The sequence below is a fragment of the Oratosquilla oratoria genome, chromosome 17 (genome assembly GCF_046742065.1).
Source record: "Oratosquilla oratoria isolate Oo_2021 chromosome 17, ASM4674206v1, whole genome shotgun sequence".
NCBI lineage: Eukaryota > Metazoa > Arthropoda > Malacostraca > Stomatopoda > Squillidae > Oratosquilla > Oratosquilla oratoria.
Window position 1 is genome coordinate 32,561,194 of NC_134793.1, and position 16,399 is coordinate 32,577,592.

At 39.6% G+C, this 16,399-nt stretch overlaps 1 protein-coding gene across 1 annotated transcript in view; it reads left to right on the forward strand.

Annotated features, from left to right (window-relative positions):
- Window positions 1–9,550, forward strand: part of LOC143034600 (astakine-like) — a 24,234-nt gene extending 14,684 nt beyond the window's left edge. Inside the window, exons 2-4 of the mRNA XM_076200900.1 lie at window positions 2,957–3,104; window positions 7,406–7,515; window positions 8,040–9,550. Of these exons, the coding sequence (XP_076057015.1) occupies window positions 2,975–3,104; window positions 7,406–7,515; window positions 8,040–8,171 (372 nt within the window). The 5' untranslated portion in view covers window positions 2,957–2,974 and the 3' untranslated portion in view covers window positions 8,172–9,550. The remainder of the gene's footprint in view (window positions 1–2,956; window positions 3,105–7,405; window positions 7,516–8,039) is intronic.
- Window positions 9,551–16,399: the final 6,849 nt, after the last annotated feature.

The following is a 16,399-nucleotide window of genomic DNA, read 5'->3' on the forward strand; positions in this document are numbered from 1 at the left end:
ATACCTGTCAAGTCATTATTTTCATTGTTATTATTATTATTATTATTATTATTATTATTATTATTATCATTATTATTATTATTATTATTATTATTATTATTATTATTGGCATTGTCACTGTCACTCATTGTCACTGTCATCGTCATCATCATCACTATTATCATTATTATCATCATTACTATTATCATTACTATTATTTTATTTTTACTATTATTATTATCATTATTATTATCATCATCATCATTATCATCATTATCATCATCATCATTATTACTATCACTAATTATTATTATTATCATCATTATTATTATTATTCGTAAGTCTTAAGTAATTTCTGTGATTTTCAAGTCTTACGGCGTAATTTGAAAATCTTACTATTTTTCTCCGCACGAGTGTGTTCTTTAACGTGTTTTAAGGGAGTGTCGCATCGCTTTATAGAGCAGGTACTTTTTCAAATATGTGCTTAATGAATATAGGTACAAATACCCCTTACATTAATGTGTATTTCCTCGGGTTATTGTGTTCCTCCCATGTATATATAAGGCATAGCGAATATTTAAGATATAATGAGTTTTAGTGCTCTAATTACTTAATAGAAAATCCTTCCATATCATTCAGCTTAGTATGAAATGAAAGCTTAGAGACTGGGGAACAAATCTTATTGAATACATTTTTTCAAACTAATACCTCTGATTTTTTTTATTAATTTGTTTCTCTGAATAATTCAAAAACGCTGCAAAATTCAGGTTTCATAATTTTTTTTAATTAGAAACTTTTTTATTTTTACTGTAGAAAATAAAGAACATGATGTTTTCTTTCATATGAAACAAAAATGACAAAAATCCATAAAGAACAACCGAAGATATTACAACAGAAATAACAAAAACACAAACTTTACAGGACGGGGGATTTAAATTTTCGCGACCATTTGTTTGATGGTTGCGATGTATAGCAAATCTCCAATTTCCTCTTTGATGATGAAGTGTGAGGTGAGGGTGAGGGATGTGGCGTGAGTAGAAGTGTAAGGTGGGCGTGGCTAGTAAATGCTTGCGGAGTGCTGGGTGCAGCTTTGCTGCCTTTCTCCTCTTTCTTTTTCCTTCTTCTTGTTTCTATTTCAGGCACTCACGGGCCCTCTCTATATTCTGCCGCTTCACTCTCTTGTTTGTTAAATTTTCCTTGATTGCAGCAACAATATAGGGCGAGGAATCAAAATTGTTGCGTACGTGAGAGCGCCAGGAGTGACGTCACCTTACTTTGACTTTTCAAGAGTACTGATGCCCTGTCCACTGCCTTTGTGGGGTATGCTGGTGGGAGAATTTGCCAGATATCTCCATAAACACAATTCTGTAGCAAAAAACCAAATAGCTATAGAAATATTGACGCTATTTCAATTTTCATAACGTTTTTTATGCAATGGAGTTGCCAGAGATTGCCAATATTTTATCTATTTTATGCTCTATAAAAATAGACACGAAATACGGTTGTATAGCTTTGTATGAGTGTTGCCACAATCATAGAGATTCTTTTGAAATGTTTACCTAAAATTTGCTCATGTACCAGAATTTTTCGAATTATTTCTGGCGACGCTCCCTTAAACAATTTGAAATAAATTCCCCTTTTCAAATTTTAATATATATATATATATATATATATATATATATATATATATATATGACGTAAGTAGAGTAGGAAACACAGGAGTCTTCGTTTGAGTTTATTTCTGACTAGTTTCGCAGTCAGGAAACTAGTCAGGAATAAACTCAGACTAAGACTCCTGTGCTTCCCACTCCACTTACGTTAACCTGTCAGAATGTCTCAACACACACACACACACACACACACACACACACATATATATAATATATATATATATATATATATATATATATATATATATATATATATATATGAGAGAGAATGTGGGTGGGGAAGGGCAAACGAAGATGTGTTAGGAATAGAGTTTTATTGCCCTAACGTTGCGACCAACTTGGTCTTCTTCAGAGGACTACAGCATTACAAACGGATCACAATTCTTATATTCGTAGTGAGAGGGAACCCGCCAAGGTATGAGCGTCATGTTTTCCCTTTGGCTAACGATTTAATTATTAGGACACTTGCTGCTTTCGAGAGGCATTTAAATCCGTCTCTGTCGTTGTTGTTCTTGTTGGCGGCGATATGAGAAAAAACTGTGGAAGCTGCACATATCGCCGCCAACAAGAACAACAACGACAGAGACGGATTTAAATGCCTCTCGAAAGCAGCAAGTGTCCTAATAATTAAATCGTTAGCCAAAGGGAAAACATGACGCTCATACCTTGGCGGGTTCCCTCTCACTACGAATATAAGAATTGTGATCCGTTTGTAATGCTGTAGTCCTCTGAAGAAGACCAAGTTGGTCGCAACGTTAGGGCAATAAAACTCTATTCCTAACACATCTTCGTTTGCCCTTCCCCACCCACATTCTCTCTCATTTGTCTGAAATAATCTTATATATATATATATATTATATACGCAGAAAAAAACACTTGGAAATAAGAAGCTTAGTCCGAACGTTTTCGTCTATTTAAGACATTATCAAGGAATACACAGTTACAGAGACAAATGTGGATATATATACATAAAGTAAAAGACAAGCTAGGAACATGGGAAGTACACACAAGATGCTTCACAATCAGGTAGAGCCGATGTTTACATATACGGACGTTTGGTCTATGACGTTACGTCACCCCCGCTTAGTAGCAGTAGGAGAAGTTCTTAAAATTTTATAAATAACAAAATCATCAAGTTTAAATAATCCTAAACTTAAATTGATATTATGGTCAAAGAAGGGGTCAATGGGAAGTACGCCGTTTACAGTATATACCTTATTTTGTCCTGAGCAACACCGAGTGGGTTCAATCTTAGTGTTACCTCGAAGAAGAGATTCGGAACTTATGGTAACATTTCATTCTTCCAGGTGTAGTGCAACTGCATCATGGTGCCGTCAAACTTCCTGTTGGTGGTGACAGTGGTGTTCCTGGCGGGAGCAGCAATGGACGTCTCAAGCTTCAGCGGAATTTGTCAGGATAACGAAGGGTGTGGCCCATCCCATTGCTGTCTCGTAGGTGAGTGTACTTTCCTACATCCATCCAATCACTCAACTGGCTCTTTGTGCCCATAGGGACAGTTTTTCTTTTTCACTGTGACATTTCAAATTCCATTATTGTCTTCTTCATCTCTGATGGATATCCTCTAAGCTTCTGAGGAGAAAACTTTGGGTTATTTTTCGGGAGAACGGAGATGCACTCTCGTCATCTGGTAAACAAAATGTCAACGTTTTTCGACGTCGCCATGCTCCGGGTCTCTGTATTTTCTAGATATTTTTTTGTTTCTACGACACAGGTTACGACATAAGTGAAATGAAGTGTAGTGCTTAATTTCATTCACCTTTTGTTGTACACCTTAGAAATATACTAAGAAACGAAAAGGGGAAAATGCATTATGAATAAAATATACCGGTTACACACATTCATGATCAATGAAAAGAACACCGACAGCCTTAATGTTAAGAGCAAACCTGGATGTAGAACAGTGAATGAAGAATGTCCTCTTCACATAAACTATCAAAAACTGTCTTGCTTGTTTATTTCATGAGCTTTGAGGAATATTTTATTCCACTATAAAACTTATGGTGGTCAGCATCATGGAGAGTGGTCGGAGCCCTTGGTTCTGACCACCTTCCAATCATCATCACCACCAAAACAAGATGCACCCCAGCTGGCCACAGACACACTTACACCAATTACAAGAGAGCTAACTGGGAAGCCTTTAATGAAGAGACAGAACAACATTTTGAAACACTTAACAGTACACCAATCACAAACATAAACAATGCTGTGCACGCTTTTAATACAATCATACAAAACGCAGACAAGAGATACATCCCTAGAGGCAACAGAAAATCACACAACCCCAACTTCACACCAGAAATCCAAGGCCTCATCAGACAACGTGACACACTTAAACACGATACCCCCACACCTATCCCTCAAAACATAGCAGACCAAATACAAACACTAAACACTGTGATTGCCAATAAAATACATGAACAAAAAACACAAAATTGGCAAAACTTTATCAATACACTTGATCACAAAACAAACACCAGCAAATTGTACAAAACACTCAACAGCATCACACTATCCAACACTAACACTACACGCTCTCACGCAGCAATAATCACAACAACAGATAATCTACCCTCAAACAGACAACAAGCAAACGCACTCATACGTCATTTTGCACAGACGAGCCATCTTACATCTCACCCTGACGACCGACGCACCATTCGACGTAAGAAAGACTTTCCCACAGACTCAGACTATACACCCTTCATAGACAGTCAGACAAAACTCATAATGCATAGTCTCAAGCACTCATCTGCCTGTGGCCCTGATAACATAAGCAACATCCACCTAAAACACATTGGACCACAAGGTATACACGCACTCACAAACATTGCAAACTACAGCTATTCACACAACACAATACCCGACATCTGGAAGCATGGTAAAATAATCACCATTCCAAAACCGAACAAAGACCCAACAATCCCAACATCGCACCGCCCAATCACACTTCTCTGCACCCCCTCTAAAGTCATTGAACGCCTAATACTTAAACTTGTCACACCATATATTCCCCTTGCTGACTCACAACACGGTTTTAGGCCACTACACTCCACAAACACTCTTCTGACAAACCTCACACAAAGAATTTTAGATGGCATCAATTCAGATAGGCCCCACCACAGAACACTTCTTATAACATTGGACATTAGTAAAGCTTTTGATGCTATCCCCCGCCACAACCTAACAAATAAAATATATAACACAGACATGCACAATAACACCAAAAGATGGCTGGCCAATTATCTGGCAGGCAGGAATGCTCATGTGTCATATAATGGCCAATCATCGCACATCAGAAACATTAAGAACGGAGTACCACAGGGCTCAGTTCTATCCCCCACATTATTTAATCTATACATGCATGACTTACCCACGCCAGACACCTCAGAAATACAAATCTCTTCCTACGCAGACGACATAACAATCACATGCACACATCGTAACACAGACAAAGCTGCAGAAATAATCCAGCCTTACCTTGACACACTCAACACAGGGTTCATCACAAACAGACTCAAAATAGCTCCAACCAAATCTACAGCAACACTTCTCACCAACTGGACAAAAGAACACAAATACATACCTCATCTCTACATCAACAACACTCTAATACCACACACAAACACACCGAAAATTCTTGGTATAACATACGATACATCCATGTCTTTCAAACAACACCTCACAAACATAAAAAACAAATGCACACCTAGACTTAACGCACTTAAGTCAATCACTGGAACAACATTTGGACAAAACAAAGAAACTAATATAACAATATACAAACAATGCATACGCTCAGTGATGAATTATGCGAGTCCTGCATGGGCTCCTAATCTCAGTGAGACACACCACAACACCCTTCAAATCATACAAAACAAAGCCCTAAAAACAATTACAGGCTGCACAAATACATCACCTACAGACCATTTACACCATGAAACAAAAGTCCTCAAAGTCAAGGACCACCTCGACATGAGAGGCACACAAACACTTGCTGCAGCCACCACAAACACATCACACCCGCTACACTACATAGCAGAACACCCACACACACCAAGAAACATTAAAACTACACCCAAAGACCTTTATTACACACAGATACTCTCTTCTCTTCCTCCACAACCACCAAATACCAGCCTCCGGAAACATATTCATAATCATATCACTCACCGCTCCATTAACACACTGAAAGACAACACACTGCTGCATGCCAGACCCCCTGATATCCACCCTTCTGAATCCTCTCTCCCACGTAAGGACAGAGTCCACTTGGCCAGACTGCGATGCGGTCACCACCCAGCACTTCTAAGCTACCAGAAGAGGCTGGACGACCGTGTTGTGAACAGCTGCCCAGGATGTAACACTTCACCCCATACCATACAACACATAATGGAAGACTGCATTATACACAATCATGCACGCAAACAACACAACATACACTCTATAAAGGATTTGTGGGAAAACCCAGTTTCGGCTGTGGCCTTCCTTGGGGAGACGGGACTGCTCGGACAGACAGTCTAGGGAACGACAACAACAACAACAACAACTCCTAGCTAGAATTACATTTGAGTATTACTTGTTTAATGCCAATTATAGGAAGAAATCTTCGCCTTGCCAACTGAACCAGTTGGTTTACAGTAAGAGAGCTAACTTGTTTGGGTCATTTCCTCAGTATAATCTTTCACTTTTATAATCTGGCAGTTATTCATCTCTTTGTTGTCTGGATTTTGCTCAGTATGATTATCATCGTCCATTCGCATACACATACATTATATATATATATATATATATATATATATATATATATATATATGCAAAGTAGACCAATTGGAAAAAGAAACTAACGAAGCAGAGCGCTTTCGTATATTACATCTTCAGTGCAACAAGTACTTGTTGCACTGAAGATGTAATATACGAAAGCGCTCTGCTTCGTTAGTTTCTTTTTCCAAGTGGTCTACTTTGCATAAGTGAACACACGTACCCGTGTTCTTATTAGCATATATATATATATATATATATATATATATATATATATATATATATATATATATATATATATATATATTTCTAAACAGAAATGTAGTAGCACATTTGTAAATTACATACAGGAACCCACAGTCGGAGAAAGAATAAACTTCGAATAAAGAAAAATCCTATATTTCGGCTATCAACTGTAGCCCTCTTCAGGTACTTTCCTGAAGAGGGCTACAGTTGATAGCCGAAATATAGGATTTTTCTTTATTCGAAGTTTATTCTTTCTCCGACTGTGGGTTCCTGTGTGTAATATATATATATATATATATATATATATATATATATATATATATATATATATATATATATATATATATATATAATATTGTTTTGGTCAAATCAGTTTGATCTAGACTTCCTGTGTTGTTTCAAACTGTTGATATTGATCATCCCATGATTTTATTTTCATTTTGTAAATTTCAAGTGCACACAGTGCTACTTTCCAAAATATGGTTGATTTAACAACCACACTTGGTGCTGATATAAAACCCATTTGTCTTTCATATACTTCACCACTCTCCTCCCTGTTTTGTTATCACGACACAAAATGCTCACCTTCCACTTTTTCATTCGTAGATTCTACGAAAGAGACCAACACTTTATATAAACAAAACTGTTTATTTGTTGAATTTCAGGATTTGGAAGATACGAAAAAGACCAACACTTTATATAAACAAAATTGTTTATTTGTTGAATTTCAGCATTTGGAAGATATACCTCACCAACCTGCGCTCCTCTTGGTGAAGTTGGCTCCTATTGCAGACCTAACAAATCACGACAATTTGAACTTGGATATCCCAACGGTCATGTGGTGAGTTATCGAATCCAGCCATCCATCTACTTATTGTTTTTTAAGTATTATACATTCACTTTTAAAAGTCCTATCGTCCTTTTGAATTCAATTCACATTAAAATTACCTCATAACCTCACAAAATTCCATAACAAAAGGATTTTTAAAACCATGGCAACACGATCATACAGTGTCTGCAGACATAGGCTTATTATTTTGTTCTCGATGAAGGACTCACTGGCATGGTCTGGGGAGAAAAAAAAAACAAAAACAAAAAAAAAAACAGGCAAAGGCAGTGAATTGGTCACCAAACAAAATTCTCGCTTGTGTGGACGGGGCTTTATAGATTAAAACCTTTTAGTATTGTTAGGTCTGGTGATTATATTAACACAGTCAAATTCACGAATTGCAACAAAACTTTTGAGAATGACTTACACATGTAAGTAACCAAGCATATCCTTCCTTTAGCTGTTGCAAGATATTCAAAATTACAATGATATGTTTTGTCGTCACCCCGAGGGTCTCATTCTCTGGACTATTGCAGCTGAAAGTGAAGCGAGGCTACCACGGAATGTGCCCCTGTCGTCCGGGTCTTGTATGCTGTCGGGCGACAGCCATGTGTTCTCTTCCTGATAGATGCGACATCGGAGGTTTCTCCAACCAGATTGAGGAATAATGACTCTCACGAAGATAAAGAAACAGCAGAACACAAAGAAGGTCTTTCTAAACAATGTCTCGGACCCCTGGGGCATGTGCATAATGAAGCCAAAGATTTTTTGACTTATTAGACTGAAATACAAATCCGATTAGAATACAGAATCAAAGCAAATTTTGTTCCAATCATGGCAGTAATTTGTAATCATATACTATACATTATATATTCCACCCACACTCACTGTATATACATGTACATGCAGAAGAATTGCTTTGAATTTCCCTCATATGGACATTAGTGACACCCTCTACAGGGCAGATTCACGTATCATTGTATTCTGTTTGAAGATTAATCATCTTTCAGAAATAAGTACTTTTAATTTTCACTGTTCCTCCGTTCTGCTCTCCTTAAAAATCTCCTTGACCACTTTTATGTTTCCACCTCATCGGCGCAACATAGTAGATTAAAAATCTAAATACTTTCATTATTTACATACATGATTGCACGAGGGCGGCGTGTAAGCAATGACAAATGTTATACCGATTGGCTAATTTCCTTAAAATTTATTTGTGCAGTGTCAGTTTTCCTTTCTGCTTTTTTTTTTCTTTTTGTTTTACCGCCTCCATCAATATGCGCTAACTCGTTCACATTTCAGTTATCCCTCTAGTCTATGTTTAATTTTCTAAATTATGTTCCTTCGTCTTTAGGTCTTCTGAAAACTACTGGTTGGATATCCATTAGCTTTTGCAAAAACTGTAGCCTATAGATGACAAATTGCTTTTTATTTTGTAACCGTCAAAGGAACACCATTTCATATAGACTTTAATGTGAAATAATTTATAATGATTCTCTTGTATAGCTTAGTCAGTATTCATCCCATACAGGACATATTCAGTTCCTTTGTACACACAGTATGCAAAATAAGTCTTCATGATCCTTTTGTCATTGAGAAGATATCACGGAAATTGAAAAAAAAAAAATAATAATGAAAAATAAAATAGAATAAATAAATAAATAAATAGTCTGGCGGAAACAAGAATAAAATATGAAAGTGCTTTCGGGAATGTTCATGTCAGCTTTTCTTTTTCCGTATCTAATATCATTTACGGCTCAGATTTTTATGTTAAACCAAGAACATTGCTAAGATTTATTTTGAGAATCTTTAAAGCTACACTGCAGTGCTGGCTATACTCTCTTTTTAAGAGCATTTATGATTTACCTAATATTATTAAATGGCATTTGCTTTTGTGTGATTATACATAATTTAATGTTTAGTCTTCCCAGTCCTAGGACTTTTTTTTTCCGTTAAGTATGTATTCCTTTTACTTTGGAGTGGATGACACTGGCAAATATAAATCATCCATTTAATCCATGTTTGAGTAAATAAAATATAAAACAGACATGAATATTTCATTCGTATCTTTCCTACAACGAAGCAGAACAAAACCTTGTTGACTAACATGGCAACCTTTCAGAAGGATAAAGTGGATGTGGGTTAAGTAAGTATACACGAAGATTATTTTTTGGTATAATGTTGATATTTGTATGTAAAGATAGGACGTAACCGTACGTACATACTTCACCATCCTCTCACCACCGTTATCCGCCTTTGACCCTTTCGTCACTTTCTACACCTGGTTTTCACTTTTGCTATTACTGTCTTTGTTTCCCCCTGTTTCGTCTTTTATGGTTATAGCCACTCACGCATTTTAGTCGGTAGGCCCTGTTGCCTTCAATTTTAGACTGTTATAATCCGCTCAGGTGACTGAAATATAGACTTTTTCCTTTTCTTTCTTCCATTGATTTTTATATAGCATGCTTCTTTGAGGTACACTCAAGGAATCCCCCGAGAACATGTATGCAAAGTCCTTCGTGAGCTTTGTAGTGACGTAGTGATTTCTTTAGTCCAATGATCTTTAACTTTGTATTTAAGATCCTCCCCAAAGGACGTGATCTTACAATCGTGAACCAATTGAATTTTCTCCTCCTCCACCCTTTCACCAATCAGATTCGTTGTTACAAGTATATATGGCTATGTTGTGTACTTAAGTAATCTCGAATCTCTGCATATCTCACTTAGGTTACAAATAATTTTTAAGCCAGCAATTCATTCAAGCCTCCGGCCATTATTTATAAACATAAAGCGTAGAGCGAACTTATGCAACTCATTCACTTGCCAGGTATTGTTTATAGGCACCTAACACATAAAAATGTAACACCCGTCTTCTACTCCTCTTACAGGGCTCGGCATTACAACTCTTTTTTACTACCCTCTTACAGGGCTCCGGCATTATAGTATTATGGAAATCAACATTTGAGACATTATTCTATACAAGGAGCTAACTCAATGGATGTTGTCATTAACTTAATGGTAACCCAAAATATGCTATAAAAAAAAAATATATATATATATATGCAACCACTTCAACATGTACAAACCTCTGTAACACCAAATACCTACTGATCTTTAAAAAACATCTTAATCAAACAATGAAAAAAAAAAAATTATATATATATATATATATATATATATATATATATATATATATATATATAACACTTTCAGTAAATTGTTTGCAAAACTCTAACCTTAAGTCAGAAACTCACTGGTACCAAGGTCTCAGGATGCCATAATTTTCCAAAAACAAAATCAGGAAAAAAGTGTCGAATAGTATTTGATGTCTTCCTTCTTCTGATAACAATAAACGGTGTTAAAGCTGCAACAACTAAAGAGGAGAAAATAACAATTAAGAAAATAACATTATTAGAAGAAATGTTTGTGTTTGATCTCAATGGAGGATGTTTTCTTATTTTCAAAGGTGATGGGTTGTTTATCTGCGAGGCATGTTATATTGGTTATATGCACAGTAGGGTGTTAGCAAAACTGGAGAGGGTCCCTGCACGAATTTCGCACTTGTCAGAAACTGAGATAGTACCTCAATGGATTTCAATCAAGGACCCAATTGAGGACAGATAATAGATACTCTGGTTATGTTTGGGGAAAAAATGTGATGTTCCTACGTTACTATGAGTAACCTGGTTTACAAATATATTTTTGTAATGACAATTCTACATCACAGACACATTCCTAACTAGCGAAGCTTCACAAGAAATTTTCAAGGCTTTATGGAACACAAAAAGAAAAGCTCTTACGATACTTAATGGCTGACTACGGATCCAGGTCGCACGTGTTTCTAATCCCAGGCATACACCATACATATTAACACTATAAATCCCGTCTTCATCCGTAAAAAATTGTAGTATTAATTTTATACACATATTCCTGATACTCTTCAGAACACAAAGTTTCCCCAATAGAATGTATACTTTGTGTCGCTTTCTCAAAAAGAGTTGTTGTTTTACAATCCTCGATGTCACAATTATCATCATTACCAAGTTCTTTCAAAGTCCTTTTTAAATCATCTACATGTCTAACTGACACTTCCCTAGTTTCTAAGTGTAAGATAATGTATCTATTTCCATCTGCAAAATCAATTATTCTATATGGACCGGAGTATCTTGGTGAAAGTTTATTACTGATTATATGCATTTTGGCCATTGTAAAATCTCCTATTTGTAATTCTATATTGCATACTGTTTTATGTTGCTGCTTCTTCATCTCTTGTGCATAATCTTTCATGTGTTCCCTAACTCTTTGGTGTATGGCTTGAAATGTATGTATCCTATTTTGAGGTGTAATGTTACACACTGGTTTCGGTTCTGCAATTAAGATTTCATATGGGAGAATTTTGTCTTCCCCGTATATAATATACTGTGGAGTTTCACCTGTAGCTGTATTAATTTGGTTATTGAGTGCACATGTATTTAACACAAGGAATCCAATTATCCCAAGTTATACTATGTAGCCTTATCAAACCTTTAAGACAGGGTTATGTTTTCGCCAACGAAGTCAAAAGATTTATTGGGCTGTTTACATTTATGGGCGAAGGCTTGGAGAAACTCGTTAGGATGGTGCTTGTGAATGGCTTTCCAGATAGTATATCTGCTGGACTAGAGGAAATAAATAATGCAGTGACGGCGAGTATGGACGAGTTGATAGCTCGCGTTAGGCTTCTCACGAGGACAAAGAAGGATGGGGCTTTGGCGTTCGTACCGACAGAGCAGCCTCCACTGGTCCTCGGGTCGAGATGCCAGCCTGACGACGATGTAGAAGGGAAAACGCCACAGTGGATGGCGGGGGCCGTCTAAGGTCCGTTTCTATGCGTGTCGGCGACTAGGTCACTTCACGAGGAACTGTCGAGGCGGAGCTCATTTGTTACGAATGTAATCAGCCGGAAAATATGGCTCGACACTACAAGCAGGGAAACGGGTGAAGGGCGGCCGCTACTCAAGTAGCCGCCGAGGAAATGTAAGGACGCCGTCCAGCCATATGCCGATTGTGGATGTCTGGTTGAAAGGAAGACGTGCGAGGGCACAAATATATTCCGGCTGTTCAACCACGATTGTAACGACCGGCGTGGTTCAGGAATTCAGACAGAGAGAGATGACCCTGATGACAGTCGACGGAAGGGGGACAAAGTGCGAAGGTGACCAGGAAATTGAATTGACGGTGGAGGGCATTCTGATATGACTAAGAGTGCTTGTCATTAGAACGGTTATAGAGGGAATTGACGTGCTGGGAATGAATGCAATTGCTCATCTTGGAGAAGCCACGTTTATCGCCGGACAAGTGAGGATTGGAGCGATACGCGACTCGAGTACGGGAGAAGGAGGATCCGTCTGAGAACGGAAATGGACGTAGGAATGACAATGAGGGCCATGGAGGGCAGTGTCACCGCGAAACTCGACTCTGACGAGAGGGCGCCGCCTTGCACGATTAAGGACGAAGACTTCCTGGCGAAATTTGATGGCCAGAAGTGGGAAAAATGGGTACCTGAAAAAAGGCTCTTCTCTGTTGAAGAACAAAGAACAAAGCTGGAGCATGACAGCGAAAAAGGATGACCACCATCACATCAATGTATCGGAGTTGGACGCAGTTATAAAAGAAGTCAATTTGGCGCTGAAATGGGGGCTGCGCGAGATCAAAATCAGGACTGATTCGTCTACAGTAACGGGGTGGATAAACTCGGTGCTGACGGCTGAGAATAGAGTACACACGAAAGGGGAGCTGCAGAGGTTCTTTGTGAAGCGACGTGTTAGGATACTGAGGGAGTTAATAGACGAGTTTGGCGTGAAGATGAACGTGACCCAGGTGCCGTCGGGAATGAAGAAAGCTGATGCGCTATAGTCAGCGCAACGAGAAATGACCGCTAAGGCGTGGCTAGGAGATTTCCCGGTGTTGCCACACATGGGCATCCATGGCGAGAACGTGCGTGTGGATGTAATGTTTTCTGAATGCAGTGTGAGGGGGCGGGGCCAGAGATTAGATGTAGCGGCACCGTCGCTCTCTCTTCCTCATATGCCATGTCTAGACTCGAGGAAACGAAACCTTTGTATAGAAAACATTGCTTTGATTTTTACTTCAGTGGTGGTGTGTGACAAAAAATTATAATATAATTATATGTGGCAACATTATAAAATCATAAAATAGAATTATAAATTAAAATGAAATTATGAAATAATTATATGTGGCACCACAGGGGGACTCCCAGTGCTCCGCCCTAACGGCCATTTCTCAATGCAACGGGTATAACCAGAGTGAAGAAAAGCTGGCTGAAAGTACCGGAAGAACAAGACGAGGAGAAGCTGCAGGGTCCCTCTGTGCAAAAGAGTTGCATGGAACTCACCACCTAGATGTCGATAGGTCATTGTTCTTGGTAAGAAGGGTGGTGCAAAACGAAGGGGGTTAACGAGTGAAGCAGGAGCGACCAAAGGAACGGGATTTCTACAGTAATCAGGTAAGTAATCGACAAAAAATCCTACACATATTCTTTACTTTTCATTTTCGAAAGACGCGTGTCTCGGTTAAGTTAAATAAAATTGGTTCAAAACTGTTTTCTTGATCTTTATATCTACCCTCCATTTTCTCACGATGCTGACTAGTGATGGACTAACGGTAGTAACTTGTAGGACGATAGTGCCCACAGACACACAAGGGAAGAAGTCTGGCGGGCGGTGAGAGCGTGCGTCCGATCACGGTCAGTAGACCCCGCCCCCAACGGCACGCGGCGGGGAACTTAGCTTAGAAGAAAACTGGAGGAGGCTGGCGGTTCATGTAACCCACTATTGGCGGGGCATGTACTTATCGATTGTTGACTGCGGCCCGGGACGCTTCGCCGTCTGGCAGGAGCTGAAGATGGAGATAGGAGAGGAAATTGCACGGGTGATGAATGAGATATTTCTGGAACGGGGTCCAGTGGATGAAGTCTTGATGAATAATAGCACCGTATTTCGGTCAGGGGCGCTGAAAGAAATGTTGGACAAGTGGAGCACCAGACATTTCTTTTGGGCTGTTTACCGGCCGAGTGAAAATGAAATAGTAGAACGACACCATCGCACGATTAAGTCAATTGCCGAAAGGGCGCTAATACCACCCATAGAGGCAGTCTTCTGGTATCACATGCCCCCTAGGTCAGGCCAAAACGAAGGCTCGGTTCCACAGAGAGCTTTATTTAAACATGATTGGCGACATCACCGGGTAGGGCCGGGGCTACCAGCCAATACTGAAGAAGTCCCCGCCTCAGTACAAGTAGGGAGGAGGTATGGGTGAGGCCAAAGGATAGTAAATGCACGTCACAGTGGACGAGAGGGATCCCAACGGAAGTAAATTCGCTGAACATCTCTGTCGAGGGAGGGCCGCGACATATCTTGGATCTTCGTCGTGTGGTGAGTGACGGAGAAAATGAAGAAGAGAGTCACGACGTGATAGTGAACGAGGGGGCGGCGCCTCGAAGGCCCCAGCGGGACAGGCATCCTCCAAGATGGCTGCAGGACTACGAAGTAGAAAATAGAAGAGACGAAGAAGACGAAGAATAGGTTCACCTCGAGATCAAGGGGAGGGTGTGTGAATGTGGTACAGACGGGGGTGCACAGTTGGCAACCCCTGCGCGGGGTCAGAAGGCGAGAGTGAGGCGGGAGTGCCGCTGGTACGCAAGGCGTCGGGTCCCCCATTATGTGTGTGAGAGAGATGAGGGGAAACAAGTGGAACTGTACTGGGATTAAGTTTACTAACAGGCAATGGTGTTAGGTAAGCTAGGATAGGGAGTGATAGAAGTGTGGTGCAAAACGAAGGGGGGGGGGGGTTAAAGAGTGAAGCAGGAGCAACCGAAGGAACAGGATTTCTACAGAAATCAGGTAAGTTATCGACAAAAAATCCTACACATATTCTTTGCTTTTAATTTTCGAAAAACGCTTGTCTCGGTTAAGTTAAATAAATTCGGTTCAAAACAGTTTTTCATCTTGATTTCTACCCTTCATTTTCTCACGATGCTGACTAGTGATGGACAGGGCCCCGGGGCTGCACGTTTTTTTTTTTTTTTTTTTTTTTTGGGGGGGGGGGCACTTTTGGTGAAAAGAAGGTAAAGCGAATTCCCCCCTAATGTACTTTTAATGTATGACTTGTTTATTATGAGTTGTGTGCATGAATGATGTGTGTATAAACGTTGTTTTGTGGATGAATGTTACATGTGAATCGTGCTAGTGACCATCAGATGTGGAAGGTGGTGGTAGTGGTGGTGTGTGTGTGTGTGGGGGGGGGGGCGCTTTTCGACTCGCCCCGGGGCGCCACTTACCCATGTCGGGGCCCTGGTGATGGACTAATGGCTGTAACTTTAGGATGGAAGTGCTCACAGACACACATCGACCGGAACACAATCTTGCCTGGGTGCACGCAACCTTGCGGAATTTGATCAGTCCGGCAGCCTCAGAGACACAGGTTACCCCAGTGACCCATAAACACTGAGTTTGGTCTGTGTGGTCACGGGGGAACGTATCACTTATCTTATCCACGTTATTTCCTGCTTCTTCTTCGATGACGAATATTCTCATAGCTAGTTTCTCTTTCACTCGTATCGCCTATCAGTCCTACCCTAGCTAATTAATCTATATTTTTCTTCCAGTGCACTTTTCTCACTTGCTTTCTTCCCCTATTTCCCTCATTCGCTCCACATACACAATGCTTATACGTATTAGCCAACGTCCATTCGCCCCCTTCTACAGTATGACCTTTCATCCCGTGCCTGGGGTGCCAACTACTAATCCCTCATCCGCACCACATTAACCACATTCACAGTCTGCATAATCCTGATTTTGTCCTGTGGTCAGACAGGAGGCCTGCTAGTGTATGAGCC